At 55.7% G+C, this 22,234-nt stretch overlaps 2 protein-coding genes across 3 annotated transcripts; both read right to left on the bottom strand.

Moving 5' to 3' along the window:
* Positions 1 to 242: 242 nt before the first annotated feature.
* On the bottom strand, positions 243 to 7,909 carry LOC131479226 (DENN domain-containing protein 1C-like). 2 transcript variants are annotated; one of them, XM_058659786.1, is made up of 23 exons: positions 7,795 to 7,909; positions 6,939 to 7,003; positions 6,786 to 6,829; positions 6,648 to 6,697; positions 6,089 to 6,208; positions 5,923 to 5,992; positions 5,670 to 5,750; positions 5,535 to 5,582; positions 5,391 to 5,444; positions 5,188 to 5,298; positions 4,560 to 4,660; positions 4,429 to 4,474; positions 4,193 to 4,294; positions 3,972 to 4,097; positions 3,550 to 3,654; positions 2,889 to 2,979; positions 2,733 to 2,773; positions 2,514 to 2,585; positions 1,619 to 1,660; positions 1,402 to 1,509; positions 1,221 to 1,288; positions 911 to 1,121; positions 243 to 810 (listed from the first exon to the last, which is right to left on the bottom strand). In XM_058659786.1, exons 1-23 carry the CDS (start codon positions 7,809 to 7,811, stop codon positions 271 to 273), a joined length of 2,313 nt encoding a protein of 770 aa, XP_058515769.1. In that variant the 5' UTR covers positions 7,812 to 7,909; the 3' UTR covers positions 243 to 270. The 2 variants fall into 2 exon arrangements, with proteins under 2 accessions (XP_058515769.1, XP_058515770.1); XM_058659787.1 differs by lacking the exons at positions 6,786 to 6,829; positions 6,939 to 7,003 and having other exon boundaries at positions 7,795 to 7,866.
* Positions 7,910 to 14,285: 6,376 nt separating this feature from the next.
* LOC131479222 (tubulin beta-4A chain) lies at positions 14,286 to 18,713 on the bottom strand. Its single transcript, XM_058659777.1, has 4 exons — positions 18,509 to 18,713; positions 17,809 to 17,917; positions 17,536 to 17,646; positions 14,286 to 15,586 (listed from the first exon to the last, which is right to left on the bottom strand). The coding sequence occupies exons 1-4, from the start codon at positions 18,563 to 18,565 to the stop codon at positions 14,529 to 14,531; spliced, it is 1,335 nt and encodes a 444-aa protein (XP_058515760.1). The 5' UTR covers positions 18,566 to 18,713; the 3' UTR covers positions 14,286 to 14,528.
* Between the last annotated feature and the right edge of the window lie 3,521 nt (positions 18,714 to 22,234).

The raw sequence follows: 22,234 nt of genomic DNA, 5'->3' as shown, positions 1-22,234 counted from the left end.
GAGGGTGGGGCTGTACACTTTTGTATATTTATATAAAACTGGGAGAGAGAGAGAGAGAGATGCGGGCATTAGCCTGGGAGAGCAAGGCAGGTGGCCAGGATCTTAGGGGACAGAGGAGGACGGTTTTCTGGGGAGATAAGCCTGCACCTCCAAAGAGGCTCCTTAGGGGCTGACCTTGGCTGCATGGCTGGGCCTTGGCACGGGGTTTTGGGCTCAGGCAAACTCATCAGGAAGAAGGCAGCTTTGGGTTCGGATAGCTTTATTGGATTCTCAGCTTTCAAAACACTTTTTGAGGTCAGCCACGCGGGACTGGCTCCTCACTTGGGGTTCCTGCCTGCTTTTGGTGGGGGCTGCAGCGGCGGGGGGGGCCACCCTGAGCTCTGGAGGTGGGTGCTGGGGTTGGGCAGGTTCCAGCGGCAGCTTGGGAAGCGGAGCTCTGGGATTGTCTCGGTAGCCGGGATCTGAGGAAGGGTCACAAGGCTGGACGGAGGTCCCGGCGGTCAGGAGCTCAGGGCCGGGTTGGGTGGGAGTTACTGTAGCGGCCCAGGCTCCACCATCTTCAGCTGCTTCTTGGGGAGGGGAGAGACGCAGGATGAGGGATTCTGTGAGGTCAGGGAGTCTGGGGTCCTCTTGGCTGCTGGGGGGTGCAGGAGTCATGTCCTGGTGGGTCTCCATGGGCAGCTGTGGGCAGGGGCTCCCTGATGGGCACATGGCTTCTGCAGACGGTGGTGACAGGTGCCCCGACAGGGACAGGGGCTGAGGCGGGTCCCCATGGTCTGACGCCCATCTTCCGCTTGCTGGTGTGTCAGGCTGGGCAGACAAGGAGGGGCTGGGTTTTAGCGGAGGGAAGCTGGCAGGCTGTGCTGCTGAGTGGGGTGGCTTGGCTGGGCAGGGGAGGGGCATAGCTCACCAAATTGAAGTTACCATCCAGATCCGAACAGTGACAACAGTCTAAGCTTTGGCTCGGCCTCAGCCCGCCCGTACTGTTGGTTCCCACACTCAGGCTGCCTAGAATCTCGGTTAACAAGTCGAGTTCTTCTCCGGACCCCAAAAAGCTGTTGTCGAGGGTGTCGTCCGCCCAGGGGCTTGGCTGCTCCTCGGCGCTCAAGGAGGAGGGTGTCCTGGGAGAGGCGGGACGGAGGGGAGGGCCAAGCAAGCTACCCATCAGCCCCGACCTGCCTCTTCCAACCTCACCCCTCCAACCTCGGAATGTTACCAACCCTTCTCCTGAGATCTCAGGTGGCCGCTCCTCTGGTCGGTGCCTCTTGCTGGGGCGGGGGGGCCGGTTCTGCATGGGACATGTGAGGGGAGGGGATGGAGGAGACCAGGCAGGGGGAGGTAGGGGCCATGGGAGGGAGCGACAACCGGGAGGGGTGGGTGTGGAGGATCCTGCAGCTCTACCTGTCCGAAGTGCTGGGTGATGGGTAGACGTTGCTGCAGGCGGTCCGAGCGGCTGGTAGGGGCTGGAACCCTCAAGGAGCCGCCCCTCTGCAGGATGGGGTCCCACTCCTAGGGAAGGGAAGGTTCAGATGTGAGCCCCCGTGGGTCTCCCTGCCCGAGGGCATGGGTCACTGTGTTGTGGGGCAGGAGTGGCGCGGGGATGGGGATGGTTTGCTACCTTGTACAGTAGATGCTGCATACCCTTCAAGCTGCTCTTGGCCTGTGGAGCGTGAGAGGGCGGGGAAGGACAAGGGGTTAATGAGCCCCAAGGGTGACCAGACCCTGGACCATGGTCATGCTCAACCCTGCATTTGCCTGTCTGTGTGAATGGCCCAAGGTGGCCCGTGCCACCTCAGGAATGAAGACGAACGTCGTTCTTCCCCCGTTTGGCAAAGACAGAAGGAACATTCCAAAGTTGAATGGACAGCGGTGGGAACAGCTGCTGGAAATGCCTGCCTGTCTCGGAGCCCAGCGAGGCACGACACTGTACGGACAGTTCCGATGATCACAGAGGCTGGGACTGCCACGGCTGAACTGGGGTGGCCGGTGGACCTGGGCTGTCGCATGTCGGTGGGCAAGACATGATCCTGGCCAGGGTGGGAACGATCAATGGCCAATAAAAATGGGAAGACTTCACCATGGGTTCCTATGTCTGGTTACATTTGATCATTTGCACTTTAGTAAATAAATGCCTCTCGTGGACCAAAATGTTGACCTCTTACCAGGGGGACTGGGTCCTTGCAAAGGTCACATCCTGTACTGTGGGGGTGCCACTTCCCATCCAGCTCCCTGCCTGTGGCCTGGGAAAGCAGTGGAGGATGGCCCAGAGCCTTGGAACCCTGCACCTGCATGTGGGAGACCCGGAAGAAGCTCCTGGCTTTAGATCAGCCCAGCTCTGTGGTCATTTGGGGCGTGCACCAGCACATGGAAGACCCCCTGACACACACACAACACAGGCGCATCTTTCTTTTTCTCTGTGCTACTATGTTAAAATTTCCCATAAAGTGATTCTGAAAGCCCAGTTCCCCAGGCAGGGTTACGATGAACCCCTCCTCCTCAAGGACCAGGCTTACCGAGCGGTACATATTCCTGACAGCAGGTTGCGTTTTAGTTTTGACCGAGTTCAGGAGCGCACCACCACCCTTCTGGGAAGAGAAGACGCAGAAGGGAGAGGTCGGCCAGGGTCCCAGCGCCCCCTCTCTGCTTTGCTAGTTGAATACCAGAGCCCTCCCAGGACCCCACGTGGGGACCTCTGACCCACAGGTAGGTGTGTGTGTGTGTGATATAACTACCTTGAGGCTGTCGGCCCAGAGCTGGTAGGAGCGGATACCGCCTGGGGGTGGGGGTGGGGGGATTGGGAAGAGAGAAATCACGAGGTTGTCGTGAAAGGCAGGTCTGGGCTGTGGGCGCCCGAAGGGTGGATGGCCACAGGGCCAGGCTTGGGTCACCTGAGGAGGCTCCACAGCAGGTGATCTGCTCTTCAAAGGGGTCTCCGAAACTCTCCCCACTATTGAGCTTCTCCAATCGACCCTCGATGAACTGGGGAGGGGAGGTGGGACATGTGTGGGCAAGACAGCCCAGGGGGTGGGGGTTAAGATCCGCTTGTCCTCAGGCCACACCAGCACCAGACATCCAACCCTTCTGGTTCCCCAAGTCAGGACTGGTGCCCCAGGGACCTACCCTCAGCGACCTTAGGACCGGAGCCCCAAGCTGAAGGAGCCTGGGAGTCCTGCTCAGCTCCGTCCTCTCTCCCAGGACCCAGGAGTTTGCACCAGAAGTGGGGGGTCTTACATAGATAGCCCCGCTAAGTCTGGGACCAGGAAGATACTGGGAATTGGAACCCACCTTCAGGTCCTCAGTTGGAACCCCCTGCTCAGGTCCTCAATAACTCCAAAGATGGAGGCTTTCGAATTGGGAACCAAGGGTTCTTACTCAAACCTTCACTGCAGGATTCTGAAATGGGGGATCCCCTGGGAACCGCTCCAGCCCCAGACCAAGGGGGCACCCAGGCCACGCTCCGAGACTCTCTCCAGCCACATCCCCAAGTCTGCCAACAGCCGCATCCCAAGGCTCCGCCCTCAGTCCCGCCCCTACAGACTCCGCGCGCACCTGTTTGAACAGCTGCAGGTGCACCGCCCGCCGGTGGAAGGCCTGCAGGGGCCCCCCAGGTTTCTGGCCCAGGAAGGCTTCCTCGCTGAAGGTGATGGGCTGGCCCTGGAAGCAGGGACCCCACATGCTGAGTTCCCTCCGCCCGCAGCGACTTCCTGCATCCTGCCATCTGCCACCTTGACTGGCTGAGCTGCCCGCGAGGAGGGGAGAGCCTTGAAGGGCTTTGGGCACTGCTGGGGTGTGACTCCGGGATGCACTAGTGGGGCGCGGAGGGTGGCATGGATGTGACTGAGGACCCCCGCCATGGTTTCCTGGGATCTCGCAGGGTCCACCTCCCAGCCCTGAAGTCCAATGTCCCCTGTGCCCAGCTACTCCTGGGAGCATAGGTCCCTTCCCTACCCCGCCCTGCAACTGTAGCTTACTGGACTGCAGACTAGCGCGTCGCGGTATCCCCCAAAGAGAAGGGCCTGGGCGTGGAGGAACAGTCGGGACACCACCTCCCCGGGGCTCAGCGCAGCCTTGCGTAGCCTCAGCCTCAGTAGAGACACCTGGAGGGAGGTGTGGTGGTGGGATAAAAGGGGTGGTAGGTGCGCGGGATTGGGGGGGTCTCCCCGCGGGCAGGGCGGTGGGGGAAGGGACTGACCACGTCTGGGGGCAGCGCCCCTACATCGTCGAAGGGCGTCTCCAAGGTGTTGGCGTCCACATCCATGACCACCACGTCCTCCAGGCCTCGGTCCCGCACCCTCTGCGGGGCAGGAAGGAAGGGCGTGCAGGGGTGGGCGGCGAGGGAGGGGTCCAGGCTGTGGGAGGGTGCTCTCTTTTTCTGCGCTCCCCCCACCACCCCATGTCGGGCAGGTGCGTTGGGGGAGCTGGGCTCACCTCCATGAGGCTGGCGTGCACCCCGATGAGGTAAGGCATGGGTGCACTGTGGGTGGAGGGTGCAAGGTCAGGCAGGCGCTGTCCCCCCAGGCCCTCACACCCCTCTCGCATGGAGCCACGCAGGACCTCACCTGCAATAGTCCAGCAGGTGTGGGGGCAGTGTAGGGATGAGTACGTGCTCCCAGCGCATGGGGTACAGGAGTGCACAGGACGCGTGGACGCACGAAGTCAGCTGGGGAGACGCAGGAATGGAGTTGCAGGGTCAGGGCTCTGGCCTCCCAGCTCCAATCCCACACTCCAACCCACCACAGCTGAATACTCAGAGGTGGGTTGACTTGTTCACAGGGCAGCTGGGACTTAGCCCATCCTGATCCCTCCATCTGCGGGGAGTGGGGAGAATGAGCTAATCTGCAATCTTCCTCCAAGAGGAACCCATTTCCAATGACTCCATCCCCAAAGAGGCAGGGCTCAGTGGCAGCCCGCCCTTGGGAGGTGGAGTTATAAGGGGCCACTAGACACGCCCCCAGGAGGTGGAGCTAACATACCATTACTCCCATCCTTCCTCAAGAAGAGGAGCTAAGACCCAAACAGACCTCATCATATTCATAGAGGGGTGGAGCCTGATACAGTCCCACCCCAAAGGAGGAGGAGCTTCTCATGTCCCTCCCAGGGGTGGAACCTCCTGCTGTCCACCCTGGTGGTATTAGAGCTAGCCCCTCTGCGGCCCCATCCCCAGGCCGCTGGCCCTGCCCCTCTCACCGTACTAAGCTTGCTGGAGACTAGCAGAACTCTCCGCTCAGCTAGCAGCGCGGCAAACAGCCCCAGGATGTTCTCATCTCTCACGGCCACCACCAGCTCTGTCAGGTTCCGCTGGGGGACACAGGGGCACTGGCATCCATCCGGCAGCCCCTTCTCCCCTGCCACCCCCATGCTCTCTCTTCCCAGAACCACCTCCAACTCACATTTTCAGGGATGGAGGGCAGGCGGTCCGCATTCGGGGCCACAAAACAGGAGAGCTGGCGGGGACATGCGTATCAGGGAGGGGGCTTGGAGCATGACTGGTGATGTCCACCCTTCACCCCTGCACTCCCCAACACCTCGCTCACCGGTCTGCTCGTCCCGGGGGCAGGGGGCAGGACCTGCACTCCGTCACCCTGGGAGAGGGGGAGAGGTGGCTGTGTGGGTCCTCCTCTGGAAGCTGGGGTGCTGCCTCCTAGGGGCTTGCGGGGGGGTCAACTCACCAGGCCCAAACCTGCGGAGCCCCGGTTTCCAGGCAGGGTTTGCTGTTGCATGTTCTGAAGAAAGTCTTCAGCTTCGGACACCTGCGAAGGGGTGGGGTACCAGAGTGGGGCTGAGGGGGATGGGGAGGGTGTCTGAGCCAGGCAATGCCTCTCTGGGGTACTGGGAGAGACAGTGCTTGTGTTAGGGATGAGAGTTTAGGCCCAGGGCTAGGGAGTGGGGGTGCTAAGCAAAACTGGAGGGTACAGATCTCACTTGGTCCTGGGCTAGGAGGTCCCCCACTGTGTTCAGTAGCTTGTAGAATACTTCGAACCAAGGCAGGTGGCTGCGGGGAGAGGAATCAGGTTCCAGACAGCCCCCAACACACACACACACACACACACACACACACACGCCAAAGTCCTCCTCCCTGGATCCCCACCTGAGGATGCACAGGCAACTCTGGGCTCCAGCCCGAAGGCGGCAGAAGCCAAACCTGCGATTGCCGGCCAGGTCGGTCAGGGCGAAGGTGAAGTGCTGAGCGGCGGGGCTGGGGGGCTCCCTGCAGGTGCCAGAGACATTCGGAAAGACCTGGGCGTCTTGCTCTGTCACCTATCCCAGCAGGATTCCACCCTCCCTACACCTCGCCCCCTCCCCCTCTGCCACTGTGCCCTGCTTCTCCTGTCCTGGTCCTGCAGTGTCAAATGCCTGGACATCTCTGGGTAGCAGCATCCCTAATTTTTCTATGTCCTTTGATGTCCTAAGTCCCTTGATGTTCTGTGTTCCCTAGTCCTGGTCCCTGCCTACACAGGTCCTGGTAGTCAGGGCTGCTCACAGTATGCAATCTTCCTTCAGGATGAACCCATTTCCAGGGACTCCACCCCAAAGAGGCTCAGCAGGAACCCACCCCTAGGAGGTGGAGCTATAGGTTAGTCTCTAGACACACCCTCAGGAGGTGGAGCTCACATGTTATTACTCCCATCCTGCAGTCCGGTTCCTACCTCTCCACATCGAAAGGGAAGCAGAATTTGGGCACCATCTGCATGGCTTCCTGAGGGAGGGAGAGACACAGGTGCTGCTGGCCCTGCCCTGGGCTCTGGGGTCCCGCCCCCTGGGGAGCAAGGAGCTGGCCTGCCTACCTGGTCCCTGAAATCCGGGGGGAACTGCCGCAGGATGAGGGGGTCTGGGAGGGGGCGGAGAGAGCAGGTCTCTAAGATCTGGGCTCCAGGCTCATGACCCCACCCCTCCAACCAAGCCCAACCTCTCCCCCCTTCCCTGTGTTTCCAGCTCACCCGACTGCAAGGAGGCAGGGCAAGCCGCCTCGAAAAACCAATCAAACGCGGCCGGGGGGCTCCCTCTGTGGACAGAGAAGGGTGCATGTGACTGGCTGCGCATACAGCTGTGTATGTGTGTGGCATGTGTGTGTGAGCGTGTTGACTTTAAGCGTGCAAGCATGTGTGTATGTGTGTGTGTGCACATGTGTCTGGTTGCATGATGTCTGTGAGCCTGTGGAGTGTGTGTACATGTGTTTCCGGGTGAGTGGCTGTGCGTGTAGGTGAGCAACAGCCACCTCTCCTTTCCTGGCTGTGAGAGACCCAGGAAGCAGGTGAGCTGTGCCAGGGGTTTCTGTAGGCAAGACCTCACCAGTACCCTGGAGCTGGGCCCCCTCCACCCCTCCACCCCACGCCCATTTCTCATCCTAGGAAGGAGGGAGTGGGGTGCTTGGTTCTCTGTCCTGTGAGATATTTCTGCCTTGCCCGCTGCTTCCCGGGGTGGTGGTGTGGTGGTGGGGGATGCTGTCAGGACGTTGGTGCAGAGAGGGACAAGGCGAGATGGAGGGAAGCCAGTTGCACACACGGTCCCCCCACTCGCTGCAGCCTCATCCTGACAGGGAATCGGCCCCTCTCTCCTCTCCCCATCACATCCCCTGCTGAGCCTCCTCCCTCCCCTCCCGGCCATCATTCAGGAAGCCCCAAGAGGCCACGAAGGGCACACACTCCGGGCCCGAGGGTGAGGCCGCAGCGCAGGGTCCTGCCCTGATTCTAGTTTTGTCTTACCCTCTGTGCCCTCCCTCCCTGTGGGTCCCTGCACCTCCCCCACCTGCCCCAGCTGCGTGGGTGGCAGGAGGAGGGAGATGTTAGCTCTTACTCTGCTCTGGATCCCATGGTCCTCGCACTGGGCTGAGAGGCCAGGCTGAGTCCCCTTTGGGGTCCCGGTGGTGTGTGATGGTGGTGGGTGTGGGGTTGGGCCCCGAGAGCCGGCTCAACTTCCTGTGTCACTGAGAGAGGAAGTTTAACGGGTGACGTCCCCGCTCGGCGGTGCCTGCTCCCACCCACAGTCAGAAACCTAGGCACCCTACTTCCTAGTGGGCAGTGAAGGGGGGCAGTCCCAGGGGACTGCCAGCCTGGGTCATGTCCGTGGTCCCCTGTAGGAGGACATTGTGACCGTAGAAGGTCAGTGAGCACAGGATTACAGTTGGTTGGACCTTATTGGATATCATTTGCATAAGAACAGTTGAGTGGACAGTATGTATATGAGATCACCTGGTGGAATATACAAGACAAAAGAGTTCCAAACAAAAGCATTGATGGTTTTGTTGATGTGCTCAATACTTCCTCCCTAATCCTGTATGAACCTCAGTGTATAAAGTCTGATGCTACTAATAAACTACGGCTTTTGACCATCAGTCAGGGTCCACGCGTGTTATTATCGGCTCCGTGCACCAAGTCCATCGCTGCGGGACAGCGACAACTGGCGCCTGAACAGGGGCTTGAAAGAAGAAGAGAAAGTGCAGCGGAGACCCCCACAGAAAGTGGTGAGTGGGACAATGGGCCAGAACCAGTGTAGGGCACAGTCTTTTATCTCTCTTATGCAGAATTTTTTAGTGAAAAGTGGAACGAAGATAACTAGGCAGCAATTGCATTCTTATTTAGAGCTTGTTAGTGAATATAATCCTTGGTCTCCAGATGAATGGACACTAGAAACTGGACTTAAGAATTTTACTCAGAAAAATGGTGAAAAGGCCGGAAGGATAGAAGATATTCAAGTTAGTTTTTGGATTATATCGGCTTTAATTAGAGCCATTATTATAATTTTAGAAGGGGAATCTGCAAGAAATTCCTCTAAGGGGAGACACCCCCAAAATGTAGGTAAAAAAGAAGTGTTTCATAGTACAAACAAGGAAGAAAGAGAAAGGGAATCCTTAAGAGGCCCACCTAACAGGAAAGGCCGCTGTAATATGGCTAAAAAAGAAACGCCTCATAGTACAGATGAGGAGGATGGCAAAGAGGAGCCCGTGAGAGATTTCCCTAACGGGAGACGCCACCGTAATGTGGCTAGGAAAGAAATGGCTTCTACTACAGATGAAGATGAGAAAGAATGTGTGAGAGACCCTCCCACGAGGAGATGCCACTGTAACGCAGCTAAAAGAGAAAGGCCTTACACTACAGATGTGGAAATTAGGAAAAGAAAGCTTGGAAGATGTTATAATGTGATTGAAAATGAAATTAGAACTAAGAAAAAGAAAATTTTCAGTGTTAAACCACAGGATTTCTCTAGTGAGGTAAATGAGGCTGGGATAAAGCAACAGTTACATATCAGCCCATGTCGTCTTGCTCTTAAATCTGATCAAAAACATTTCCAAATGCCTGATGTTCCCCGGAGACCTCATGAATTCCGATTGCTTTTTCCAATCATACTTAGTCAAGAAAATAACCAACCTACCTATGAAAGCCTAGATGTTAATGCCATCATAGCTTTTAAAAAGGCTTGTATGTCCTATGGACCTACTTCTTCTTATGTGTGGGAATATTTAAATGGCTGGAGCCAGGGAGCAAACTGGATTCCTTATGATTTTGAAGTAATAGCAAAAGTAGGGTTTTCTCCTTCTCAATATTTACAATGGAAAATGTGGAGAAGCGATATGGCTAAGGAAAAACTGCTGTCCTTAGGAGCATCAGGTCGGCAACTCCCTGGTGGGGGACAATTGACTTATGATATGTTGGTTGGAGATGGACAGTGGGTTACTACAGAGCAACAGATACAGCTACCTCAAGCTGCGCTCATGCATATACGAGATGTAGCATTGTGGGCATGGGAGAAAACTGAAACTGGGTCTGAATTTGCAGGCAGTTATACAAAAGTCATTCAAGGAGCCAGAGAATCTTATGCTGATTTTGTAAGACGTTTGACAGACTCTATAGAAAAACAAGTTAGGGGAGAAGGCACTAGGAAATTGTTGTTAAAGCAACTGGCCTTTGATAATGCGAATGAGGACTGCCAGGTTGTTATTCGTCCTATAAAAGAAAAAGAGGATCTTCTGGGTTACCTGAGAGCCTGTCGCAACATAGGGACATTTAAACACCGTGCCCACCTAGCAGCACTTGAAACTTTTGCTATTCAAAAACAAATGAAGGCTAAATGTTTTAATTGTGGCAAGCCAGGACACCTTAGAAAAGATTGCCGAATGCTTCCTTCAACTCAAAAATGCCCTGCGGATGCTTTTAACAGTCACTCCCCTGGAATATGTCCTAAGTGCCAAAGAGGCCGACACTGGAAAAAAGAATGTAAATCCAAATTTGACCGTGATGGCAGATGCCTGTGGCCAGAAGACTCTGGGAGGGGTCAGCCACAGGTTCCAAACATTCACAGGTTTACAAAATGGGAATCTGCAGAGAAGCTACAAACTTAAAACTGCCACTGTCTCATTGCTCCACCTGTGCTCCTCACCCTGCAAGTATAAATCCTGGAGGCTGAAATTCCAATCAGTTGTGGTGTATGCATGTTATTCATATAGCGCTTTTTCCTATACAGCATTGCTTAATCATATATACTAATTTTTAAGTACAAGTCTTTATATTAAGTTAATTTTTATGTTCACTGTCTCATTACGTTCTCATTGTTTAAAATTAACAAAAGCGATGTTCTTGCTTTAAGGAGTGTTTGGGTGATGTCATTATATCATTATAAAGTGAATGTTTGCTGTTTTGTTTGTTAATGTACCCAAGTTGCAACTACATGTCTTTTGGAATATTTTGTAATGCTGAGGAAGCTGGAATACAGGCCTTCAGTTTAACGGCTGGATTTCACAATAATCACCAATTTCAAGGTCTTTTGTTGTGGTAGATGTTTAGCAAACTGACTTCATCTGTATATCCATTGCAACTTTTGGGAGCTTGGAATTCAAAGATACTAGGCTTTTGTAAATCTTGAGGGTTTTTTGGGGGGACATTTAATAAAAATGTGAAATTTTATCGTAAATAATTTGGTATAAAATTGAACTCGAACACTATTTGATTATTTCAAGGTATAAGTTAATGTGATATTCATTGTCTACAAAGTGTTTGCATGTATTAATTGCATGTATTAATGTGTTTTTGGCTGGTTATCAAATCTCACTGCCTTTAATGTGTCAAGGTTTTGTATTTGTTTTAAAGATATTTGAGTGATGATCTCGCATCAATAACCAATTGTAATCTATCATGTGTTATGCTAATGTCAACAACAAATCTTGTTTCAGATATTTTTAGCTATCCTTAAAAAAGCATTTAAGAATTCAAAGGTTTCAAATCCTGGGGATTCCCTTGGTATTCTTACGAGGCCTCAAGAATGCCAACGGATCTATCTCCCATTTTGTGGAGACAGTTGACCAGGCTATTGGATTATACTAAGATTATTGCCAAATAGCAAATGGAGTAAAATTTTATTGTGTCAAAACGTTGTATACATCCATGGAGTTGTGAAGGTTTAATTTTAGTTTGCGTTGCTAATTATGTATTCTTAGCATGGCTGTATTGCTGGGAAGACTGAAATTTGCAATTTTAGATTGATGGAAGGATTTCATAGCATGATCAATGTTTTTGTCTGAGTTTCTTGGTTCAAAACTATTGACTTAATGGTTTCACTTACTGGTTTTTGGTGAACACTACTACTAAGCTTGGTTGAGAATAATATTTTCAAGTCTCCAAAAGTGTGTGTGTGTGTCTGTGTGTGTGCGCGCATACATGTGTGTCTTAACATTTTGTCCTAAAAAGTTGTTTCAAATTGTTATCATGTGTTGCTGTTTGTTTATCAAGAGCAGGTTGCCTTGGGGCTGTGGCAACCTGCAGCCACGCCCAGAGCTTTCTGATAGGATTGTAAAATCACAAAGATGTTAAAGTTATGCTTTAAAAGCAGAGGGGGGAATATGCTACCCCTGTAAATGCATTAATTTGGTCTTACTCACCTTAAATTTTGTTCAGATTTTGTCTCCTGGTGAGCACCAGCTCTGCGTCACTAGAGGCTGCTTGCAGGCCCAACACAGATGCCTTTGGTTTGATGGAGGAACCCAGCCACTCACAAGTGGAGAGGTCCTGACCCCTTGCTAACTGTGGGAAGAGGGTTTGTTTGTGTTTTTCCAGAAACTGAGCTGCAGCCTGTGTGGGTGCCAGCTGGTAATGTAAAGCCCTGGACTCCATTCAGCGGAGGAAGCGCCTGCAGTAAGACAAATTCGCGACTTCATTCTGAAAGATCCATCTCCATCAAGGAGACATTGGAGGAGGAGGAGGAGGCCAGACCCCTTCCAACACCGGGTGACGTGAGGGATCCTAAGAGATTGGTGCATCAAGCGCAACTGTCCTTGACATTATGATGCATTTGATAAACACTAATAATCCATGGGAAAGGTTATGCTCTTGTCCCTAGAATTTCCTGATGGATCCTCAAAACTGGTTCATCTGACCTCGAAAGTGCTGCAACTCCCTTGAACTCAACACTGCCCCTGGAGAAGATGGAACCCCCAGTGGAGCTGCCTCTAAGAACTGAAAAGCTAAATTTGTTTAATATTCCTCTGGTTCTACTACAGGTCAGGAGTGCAGAGAAATTCTCCACCTTCTTAGAATGTTTGAGGAAGACTTTAAGTGTAACTTGTTATTTATAGATTTTAATGACCTTAGACATTAGAAAAGCCATAGAAATTTGTGGTGGCATCCAAGGACGACTCTGACACCCTCTTAAAGGAGGTTGTGTGTATAGAGCAAGGGGGATCTCAGGGTGGAGCAGGAGGATAAGAGGAGCCCTCTATCCTAGTCCCGGAGACCCCCGGAGGCCTCCCATGTGCTTTCGCTGCAGAAGCAGTGGATATCTGCCTCATCAAGGACATCGAGAACCGTATCCCGACTGCCAAGGAGATCACAAGGAAGATGAGTGCCCTTGGAGGCTGAGAACTCTGAGGTCAGTCCTTTCCTATTGGATTTCTCACAAGGGATTGAAGCAGCCCAGTACCCTGCTCATAGGGTCTGGTGACCTGGGAACTTAAGCCAGGAGCCCCGGGAGGCACTCAGAGACAAAAGGATTGTAGGAGGAGCTTCCTCTAGTTCTTAACTAGTTCCAGCCTTGGCTCCCAACCCTCTCTTACACCAACCATCAGGGTTGCTTGTGAGCCCCATGTAGAGTTAAATTCTTCCTCACTCACTAAGTTGTTGGGGATTTCCCTGCTCACCTGCCTAAGACTTTTCTATTCTTCAATTGTTAAATGCAAAGTTCTGTAAAAACAGTGCTTAATCACTACAAACTGCAAAGTTTAAATTGGGTTAAGAATCTCCCTGAAAAGCTTTTATCAATTTAAAACTGTTAATGCTAAACAAGATGTAACTGTAAAGAACTTTGATATTATGGTTGAACTCAGCTGCTATGTATGTCAATGTTGGTCTTTACACTGTTCCTGTGCCACTCTGATTTCAGTTAAATAATATTGTTTCTCCCCATTTTTCTGCTCTTCCAAGAGCATGTTCCCCCTACATACATCTTTTAGGCCTAATTTTACAAAACACAGAAGGGGGATTTGTAGGAGGACATTGTGACCGTAGAAGGTCAGTGAGCACAGGATTACAGTTGGTTGGACCTTATTGGATATCATTTGCATAAGAACAGTTGAGTGGACAGTATGTATATGAGATCACCTGGTGGAATATACAAGACAAAAGAGTTCCAAACAAAAGCATTGATGGTTTTGTTGATGTGCTCAATACTTCCTCCCTAATCCTGTATGAACCTCAGTGTATAAAGTCTGATGCTACTAATAAACTACGGCTTTTGACCATCAGTCAGGGTCCACGCGTGTTATTATCGGCTCCGTGCACCAAGTCCATCGCTGCGGGACAGCGACAGTCCCCCACTCCCCAAACCCCACACAGAGCCCTCTTGCTGTATCGCTGCAGCACCCCAAGAGTCATGCTGTACCCCTCACATCAACTTCTCTCCCTGGGTCCATGTATCTGTGTAAGATGTTCAGAAGGGGCCATCCGGAGAGCTGGGGGGTGGGCATGCCAGGAAGAATGAGGGCTGTGGCATAGGGACACACACACACACACAGAGCCAGGAAGTGGTCCAAACAGCTAGGGAGGGACAAGTCCCCCACCCATTCACCATCCCCCCCACCCCTGCCCTAGGATCCCATGAGCCACACGGGAGCACCCAGCCGTGGTCCCTTTGCTAACTGCCCTATGCGTAATGAAAGACCAAGTCGCTAGGCACACGCCAGGCCAACACTGAATTTATTTGTGGGGAGGGCGCAGGAGGGAAGACGGGTAGAGTGGGGTGTGGGGCAGCCTCCTTCTTTCTTGCCCCGCCCCTCCCAAGCCGACATACTTTCTCCTGCAAGTACAGGTGGGCGGACGCTGAGGCAAGTGACAGGGAGGCAAAGGGGTGGGGGCGGTGCTTCTGTAGCTAAGAGGTAGAGGCAGGCTCGCAGGGCGCAAAAGCAGGGTTCACAGGTCTGGGGGAGGCTCAGGGAACAGGGCTCCAAGTGGAGGTGGTCGTGGAGGGTCAAGGATGAAAGGAAAGGTAGGCGAAGCCCCGTGGCACAGGGGCCTGTGCAGGTGCTGCTGGCTGGGGCTGCGGGCCGGCTAGGCCACCTCCTCTTCGGCCTCCTCCTCGAACTCGCCCTCTTCGGCCGTGGCGTCCTGGTACTGCTGGTACTCGGACACCAGGTCGTTCATGTTGCTCTCGGCCTCGGTGAACTCCATCTCGTCCATGCCCTCGCCCGTGTACCAGTGCAGGAAGGCCTTGCGCCGGAACATGGCCGTGAACTGCTCCGAGATGCGCTTGAACAGCTCCTGGATGGCCGTGCTGTTGCCAATGAAGGTAGCAGCCATCTTGAGGCCACGGGGTGGGATGTCACACACGGCCGTCTTGACGTTGTTGGGGATCCACTCCACGAAGTAGCTGCTGTTTTTGCTTTGTACGCTCAACATCTGCTCATCCACCTCCTTCATGGACATGCGGCCCCGGAAGACGGCGGCCACGGTCAGGTAGCGGCCGTGGCGCGGGTCGCAGGCGGCCATCATGTTCTTGGCATCGAACATCTGCTGGGTGAGCTCGGGCACCGTCAGCGCACGGTACTGCTGGCTGCCCCGGCTGGTGAGGGGCGCGAACCCGGGCATGAAGAAGTGCAGGCGCGGGAAGGGCACCATGTTCACGGCCAGCTTGCGCAGGTCAGCGTTGAGCTGGCCCGGGAAGCGCAGGCAGGTGGTGACCCCGCTCATGGTGGCAGACACCAGGTGGTTGAGGTCCCCGTAGGTGGGCGTGGTGAGCTTGAGCGTGCGGAAGCAGATGTCATACAGGGCCTCGTTGTCAATGCAGTAGGTCTCATCCGTGTTCTCCACCAGCTGGTGCACGGACAGCGTGGCGTTGTAGGGCTCCACCACCGTGTCCGACACCTTGGGCGATGGTACCACGCTGAAGGTGTTCATGATGCGGTCTGGGAATTCTTCGCGGATCTTGCTGATGAGCAGGGTGCCCATGCCGGAGCCGGTGCCCCCGCCCAGCGAGTGGGTCAGCTGGAAGCCCTGCAGGCAATCACAGCTCTCTGCTTCCTTCCGCACCACATCCAGGACGGCATCCACCAACTCGGCGCCCTCCGTGTAGTGGCCCTTGGCCCAATTGTTGCCGGCTCCGGATTGGCCTGAAAAAAGGTGGGAAGGGGGGGATACACCAAGGGGTGGCCTGTTAGGGGCAGCTCCCCACCCCAACCCTTGCTCCCCCAATCCTAGGGCTCCTATTATTCCTGGAATTATAATAGACAACAATAAAAGGGGGAGGGCATGAATGTCTTCTTTATTTGATCTCCTGAGTCTACTTCTTATTTTCTGTCCACCTGTCGGTCAAAACGATCCTAGTAACCAATGCTGTATCAACCTAGAGCCAGACCCTCTGCCTGCCTGCCCCGACCCCTGTGTCTCCCTAGCTTGCTCTGTGTCAGCCACACCTTTCTCCCTCGCTGCCTCTCCCACAGGCTCCTGGCACCTGCTGCTGGAAGGTTCTACCCTTCCCCTCACCCCATCTCCAGGAGAGCCAGGCTCCCTCTACACACTGGATCTGTTAACTCCTCGCGCTTCCCTCTTCCTGGTTTTGGCTACATGTCTTCATCTCCCTGGCACCGACCAACTTGCATTTCTCTCATGAATGCTGTGTATTCTTTGGGATCCTACTGGGGAATGCAAACCCCAGCAGGTCAAGCGTGTCAAGCACGGGGCTGCTGTTGTTCTGAGCAGCAAATATTCTTCCTCCTCCTCCTCCTCCTCCTGTTTGACCTCGGCTCCGTTCTGGTCTGGGTCCAGCAGCCTGGACCAGGCACAGTGACCCCTGTCTTCCCTGCAGAAGCCACGAGAGGGCGCGTGCAAGCACCTGCCTGTGGTCACTGGCCAGTTCCCATCTTGGTCTCTTCCCCAGCCATCTCCTTGGGTGCCTTTGCCTCGTCCTCATTCTGCACGCCCCTGTCCCTCGCTGTGCACAATGTACCCATTTTTTTGGTGCACATTCTATCACACGGGCACAGAAAGGTTAGGTGAGATGTGCAAAGTCACGCGGCGTGCAGGTGGGACTGTCACCAGCTCCACTCTTGGGCCACTTCCCCACTCCCCTGCCAAGCATCTGTGGTTATCCCAGAGCCCCTTAGAGCCTGCCTCATCCTAGCCCCACCCCAGCCATGGCCTGTCCTGTCTTTCTCAAGCTGCTTCCAGAAGATCTGTCTTTATCTTCTGGACTCTTATTATTGCAGACCCGAGAGGGAAAATCCCCCACCCAGAGTTACACAGTGTGTCCCTGAATTCTAAATTCCAAGGGGGAAGGGTGCTGGGGTGCTGGGCCAGGGCTGGGGGTGGGGGGAGCCCTGGAAGGAAGCCCCTCCCTGCAGATCTGTTTTTTGAGCTGCGGACATCAGGCAGGTACCTGCTATCTTTGCTTGTCCGCCCCCCTCCTGCAGTCCTCAGCTGGTCCCAGCCCAACTTGCCACGTTAGCACTGGTACTATACTAAGCTCTCCTGCTATCCGAAACAGTAGGGTCTGTGCTGTGAATGGGAGATGGAGGGGGGTGGGCGCAGGGAAAGATCAGGCTTGGGACCCTCAGGGACTCATCCTGGGAACAAAAGGGGCTCTCATTTGTCCCCTTCTTGCTGCATTTCCCAGCTGTATACAGCAGGTGCTCGCTAGTTGCTCATCACAGGCATGGAGCGGCACACAGTCATCTGGCCCTGGTCCAGACGATCGAATGACAACGTCCTCTTCCTGCCCGTGGCCATGTACCCTACTGGCGGAGATGCCCGGATCCCACATCACAGCCCCAGGCGTGCTGGTCACGGGGAGGGCTCAGGTGACTGGATGGCACCTGAATGCAGCTCCTGGCTTTGGCTTCAGCCCAGCAGGTGCTGCAGGCCTCCACCGGGCACTGAAACAGTGAGCTAGTGGTTGGCAACCCTTTCTCTTTGGTACCTGTCTTCGAAACAAAGTAACAAAAACAAACCACCCCTTCCTCCAGGAGACCTTTCAGGGACCATGGTGTGTCCACAGTGGCCCTCAAAAGTGGAAGGAACAGGGGGTCTCCTGAGTCGGGGGGCAGAGGGGAGGGCAGCTCACCGAACACAAAGTTGTCAGGCCGGAAGATTTGGCCGAAGGGGCCGGAGCGCACGGAATCCATGGTGCCAGGCTCCAGGTCCACCAGCACGGCTCGCGGGACATAATTCCCCCCTATGGGGACAACAGATGGAGGGCAGCTGGGCCGCGGGGGTGGTGGCGGTGAAGAGTGTGGGGGGGGAGGAAGCGCAGGGGCCACGCAGGCCCCTCCTCCCTCCTCCCAGGTCCTCCCCATCGCCTGCCCACCCCTGGGGGGTCAAGCGGGGGCCGCTGTACCTGTGGCCTCGTTGTAGTACACGTTGATGCGTTCCAGTTGCAGGTCGCTGTCACCGTGGTAGGTGCCGGTGGGGTCGATGCCATGTTCATCGCTAATCACCTCCCAGAACTGCAAACGAAGGCGCGCAAGAGGGATGGGGGTGGAGACAGTGCACGGGAGATGAGGGGGAGGTAGGGAAGAGGCTGGCCGGCCGCGAGGAGCAGGTGGCCTGGCCCCACCCAGGACACCCCCACCCACCCCCGGCACCCATCCTGCTCACCCCACTATCTCTCTCCACTTCCCAAGGAAGGTGACCTAGGGGGCTGGGATGAGGCAAGAAGGAGGTGGGGTGTGTGTGTGTGAGAAGGAGGAGATGGGGGAGGCGTGGGGTGGGGGAGGAGCAGGGTCTTTGTGCGCCTGCGAGGGAGGACAGCGGCCAGCGGTGAGGCCAGCTGCGGCTGGCAGCTGCTGCTCTGGGCTGCTCTGGGCTGCGCTGGGGCTGCGTCTCCTTTCCTCCCTGCTCCTGCTCCCCGCAATTGATCGAGAGCCTTTGTCTGCAGCCCGGCCGGCTCGGTCTCCCAGCGCCCCCTCCCTTCTCTCCCCCTCCCATCTCCTGGGGACCCCCCCATTCCGCCCACCCCTCACCGCATCCCCAAGGCCTTAATGGAAGGGGCTCCGGGGTGTGTGTTGGGGGGAGATAGCCGAGGGTCCCCCGCGCACCTTGGCCCCGATCTGGTTGCCGCACTGGCCGGCTTGCAGGTGCACAATCTCCCGCATGGCGGTGGTGGTGGTGGTGGTGGTGGTGGTGGTGGCGGCGGAGCTCCGTCCCTGCGCCCCCGGGGCCGCCTCTATATGCGCGGCCGCGGCCCGCGTCACGCCCGGTCACCGGCCGGCTCCACCCCCTGGACCCGCCCCGGCCTGCGGCGACGGCGGCTGCAGGGGTCCGGACTAGCTCCCCAAGGTAGAGGAGGCTGAGGCTGGGGGGTCCCTCGTGCCAAGCGCAGGAGGGGCAGGGGCTGCGGGGAGAGGCCGCCACCCCCGGGGACGTGCGCTCCCCACGGGGCAGCTGGGCCAGGACGCGCGCGCGTGTGCCGCAGCCGTGGGGCGGAGAAGCGGCCGCGCTGGGTAAACAAGCACCGGGCCATCACCCATCCGTCCCCCCGCCCCTGGCCTGTCCACCCGCAGCCTCGCTCCCACAGCACGCAGACCGCCCGCCTTAGCCAGAATCCTCAAGCGGGGACCCATCTGCCCTTCTCCAAACGGGGTGCTGAGCTGGGGGTGGGAGTGGAGGGAGTCCCCAAGCTGCAAGGGACTCCCTGTAGAGCTGTCCGGAGGCTGTGGGACTCCGCGGCAGGCGGGGTCACCTTGGCCAAGGCCCATCGCGGGGCTGCCTTGCTCCCCCAGAACAAATCCCTTTGTACCTCATTGTTTAGACACCTTGCAGGCCGCTGCTTTGGTTTTCTTTACCCACTTAAGACACAGCAAGAACCAAGCAAGGCAAAACTGCCAGCCCAGGGTTCCTCTCCGCAGACACCTTTAGTGGCTGGAGCCTGGAGCCGGAGGAGTGCAAGGAAGAGTTCTTGCCCGGTTCCACTGTGGCACAGTGATGAGCAACCACATGCTTGTTGTGCAAGGTCTGTGTGTTTGCAGGGAGCTGGGGCCCTTGCACCCAGGCGTGCTCCCCGGAGGAACCACCAGGTCGTTGTGTGAAGTGACTGCCCACGTCTGACCGCTCACAGCTGCGACTCCGGCTGCAGGCGGTGCAAGTCGCTGGCCTTTGGCTGGCTGGCTGTTCCGGGCTGCCAGGGTGGGGTGGGGAAGGGGACAAGGGAAGCTTTTGTGTCTCCTGTCACTGCAGTTGTTATCAGCGCCTGGGCCTGGGCGGGACTTCCTGTGTCTTCCCGGAGGAGCCGCTGCACCAGTGTGGGGATCCAAGACGCCTGAACTTTCTTCCACCCCTGGGGCACCCCTGCTGAGGGACTTGTCATTGGCTGGGGGGTGGGGGTGTATGGTTCAGGATGTCACATTTATTCCTCATCTTGCTGAGGGGGTTCTCCAATGGGTGATCTAATGTCTTCCCGCCAGGGGACATTGGCGACGGCTGAAGATGTTTTCTTTCTTTCTTTTTTTTTAAAGATTTATTTTTATTGCAGAGAGGAGGAGAGACAGAAAAAAAGATCTTCCGTCCGATGATTCACTCCCCAAGTGACTGCAACAGCCGGTGCTGCACTGATCTGAAGCCAGGAGCCAGGAGCCAGGAGACTTTTCCGGGTCTCCCACGTGGGTACAGGGTCCCAAGGCTTTGGGCCTTCCTCGACTGCTTTCCCGGGCCACAAGCAGGGAGCTGGGTGGGAAGAGGAGCTGCCGGGGTTAGAACCGGTGCCCATATGGGATCCTGAAGCGTTCAAGGCGAGGACTTTAGCCACTAGGCCACCACACCGGGACCTGAAGATATTTTCCATGGTCAGATCTGTGTGTGTCAAACTGGGGAGGCATCCAGGGTGCTCCCCACACCAGAGAATGGGATCCCTCCCAGGGATCGGGGATGGTATTAGGATAAGGCACAGGGGCCACCTGCCTCTCAAAGAATTTCTGGGTTTGCGTCCCAGCTCTGCCCCTGATTCGTGCCCCGTGGGGCAGCAGTGCCAGCTCCAGTGTTTGAGGTGCCTGCCACCCACGTCGGAGGATCCCTGGTTAGAGCTCTGGGCTCTCCGCCTTGGCTCTTCCCTGCTATCCCAGGGCTGTCATGGGCCATGGGGTAGGGCGTCAGGGCCTTCAACTGGATAGCCATAGCCATAAGCAGGCAGAAGACCTGCAAAAACGAAACATTCTTGCAACACGTTCATGGAGACACAGTTGAAGTCTTGTTACATAGTTGATGGAAACACAAAAGGGTCAAGGGGTACAGGAAGATGGGGAAGACCATTGTTTCCATATTTTTTTTAAAGAAATAAGCCTCACCCAGCCTCCCACCCATTCCAGGATCCCCGATGTGAGAGTTTCCCTTCTTTAGAAAGGGTTAAGACTGTGTAAATGGCTGTTTCAAGGACCACCATTTTTCATTTTTAAGAGAGAGATACCTCGCACCTGCTGTCACAACCCACAATCTAAATCCTTGGCCCAGGCAAAGGAACTGCGGCTGAAACAGACAGCAGTGAAGATGGGTGGCTTTCATTCCAAGGCTGATCCTGCTGGGGTGGGGGGACACCTGCTGGGGTGGGATTGGAGCATCAGTTCTCAACTAGGGGGAGCTACTCTGCCGCTCCCCCCTAACCGACCCCTGCCCCTGACTTTGATCCCATAAGTGAGGGATGGGGCACGCATGGAGTGGCTGGAGGCTGTGGGGTCTGCTTCCTGACCCACAAGCCAGTTACCACAGTGATGTCCCAAGGGCAGGGCCCTGATTGGATTGACAGAGAGCTTAAAGAGGGCCCAGCACACTGGCTCTAGTGGCTAATTCTCCCCCTGCAGGTACTGGGATCCCACATTAGCACTGTTCCACTTCCGACTGCTCCACTTCCCATCCAGCTCCCTGCTTGTGGCCTGGGAAAGCAATGGAGGACAGCCCAAAGCCTTGGGACCCTGCGCCCACGTGGGAGACCCAGAAGAGGATCCTGGCTCCTGGCTTTGGATTGGTTCAACTCTGGTCATTGTGGCCACTTGGGGGAGTGAACCAGTGGATGGAAGATCTTTGTCTCTCCTTTCTGTAAATCTGACTTTCCAATTAAAAAAAAAAAGATCTTCAAAAGCTTGAGCATGAAAGGGAGAGGCCCTATTGGCAGGGCCTGGCTTAGACGGTAGCTCCATCCTGTGACACCCCTCACGGGTGTGGGACTTGGCCCCAGACTCATCCACCAAGCTCAGCACAGTGGCTTGCAGTTATGGGCTCCCAGTGGCCCTGGGCAGAGGTTCGCACAGAGGGAGAGGACTGGGGGCGCAGTGCAGCCTTCTAGGGTTTGGGACTGTTGGCTGTGGGCTGGCCTGGGATGTGACCAGGCTGGTGAGATCCGGGAGCGTGTGAGGGGGGGCTGGTGATGTCATCTGCTCCCCCTCTTTCCTCCCTCACCCCTGCTTGCCTGACCCCAGGGTGCGGTGAGTACCAGGCATGTCACCTACCACACCGGAAGCTTGCAGCCATGTTGGAGGGATGGAGCTGGCGAGCTGGAGGATGGGCTGCACGAGCCGGGCGGGGGGGGGGGGGGGGGGGCGGGGAACCGCCGGCCAGGGTTCCTGTTTCCATGCCACAGGCTACTTCTCGGTGTGAGACCTAAATGGAAGTCAGCAAGCTAAGAATGAGAAAGGGGGGGGGCCTCCGCATACTCTGTCATCCATGGTGAACACTTGTGCTAAGCACCTCACTGTGGTCTGTGTTTCTACTCCGCCAGCCCACAGCTGTGGACCACAGCTGCTGTCTGCACACCCCACTTTTCACGTGCAGAAAAGGAG

The sequence above is a fragment of the Ochotona princeps genome, unplaced genomic scaffold, assembly GCF_030435755.1.
Source record: "Ochotona princeps isolate mOchPri1 unplaced genomic scaffold, mOchPri1.hap1 HAP1_SCAFFOLD_170, whole genome shotgun sequence".
Taxonomy (NCBI): Eukaryota; Metazoa; Chordata; class Mammalia; order Lagomorpha; family Ochotonidae; genus Ochotona; species Ochotona princeps.
Note: the sequence above shows the minus strand (reverse complement) of the source record. Positions and strands in the feature narration are given on the sequence as shown.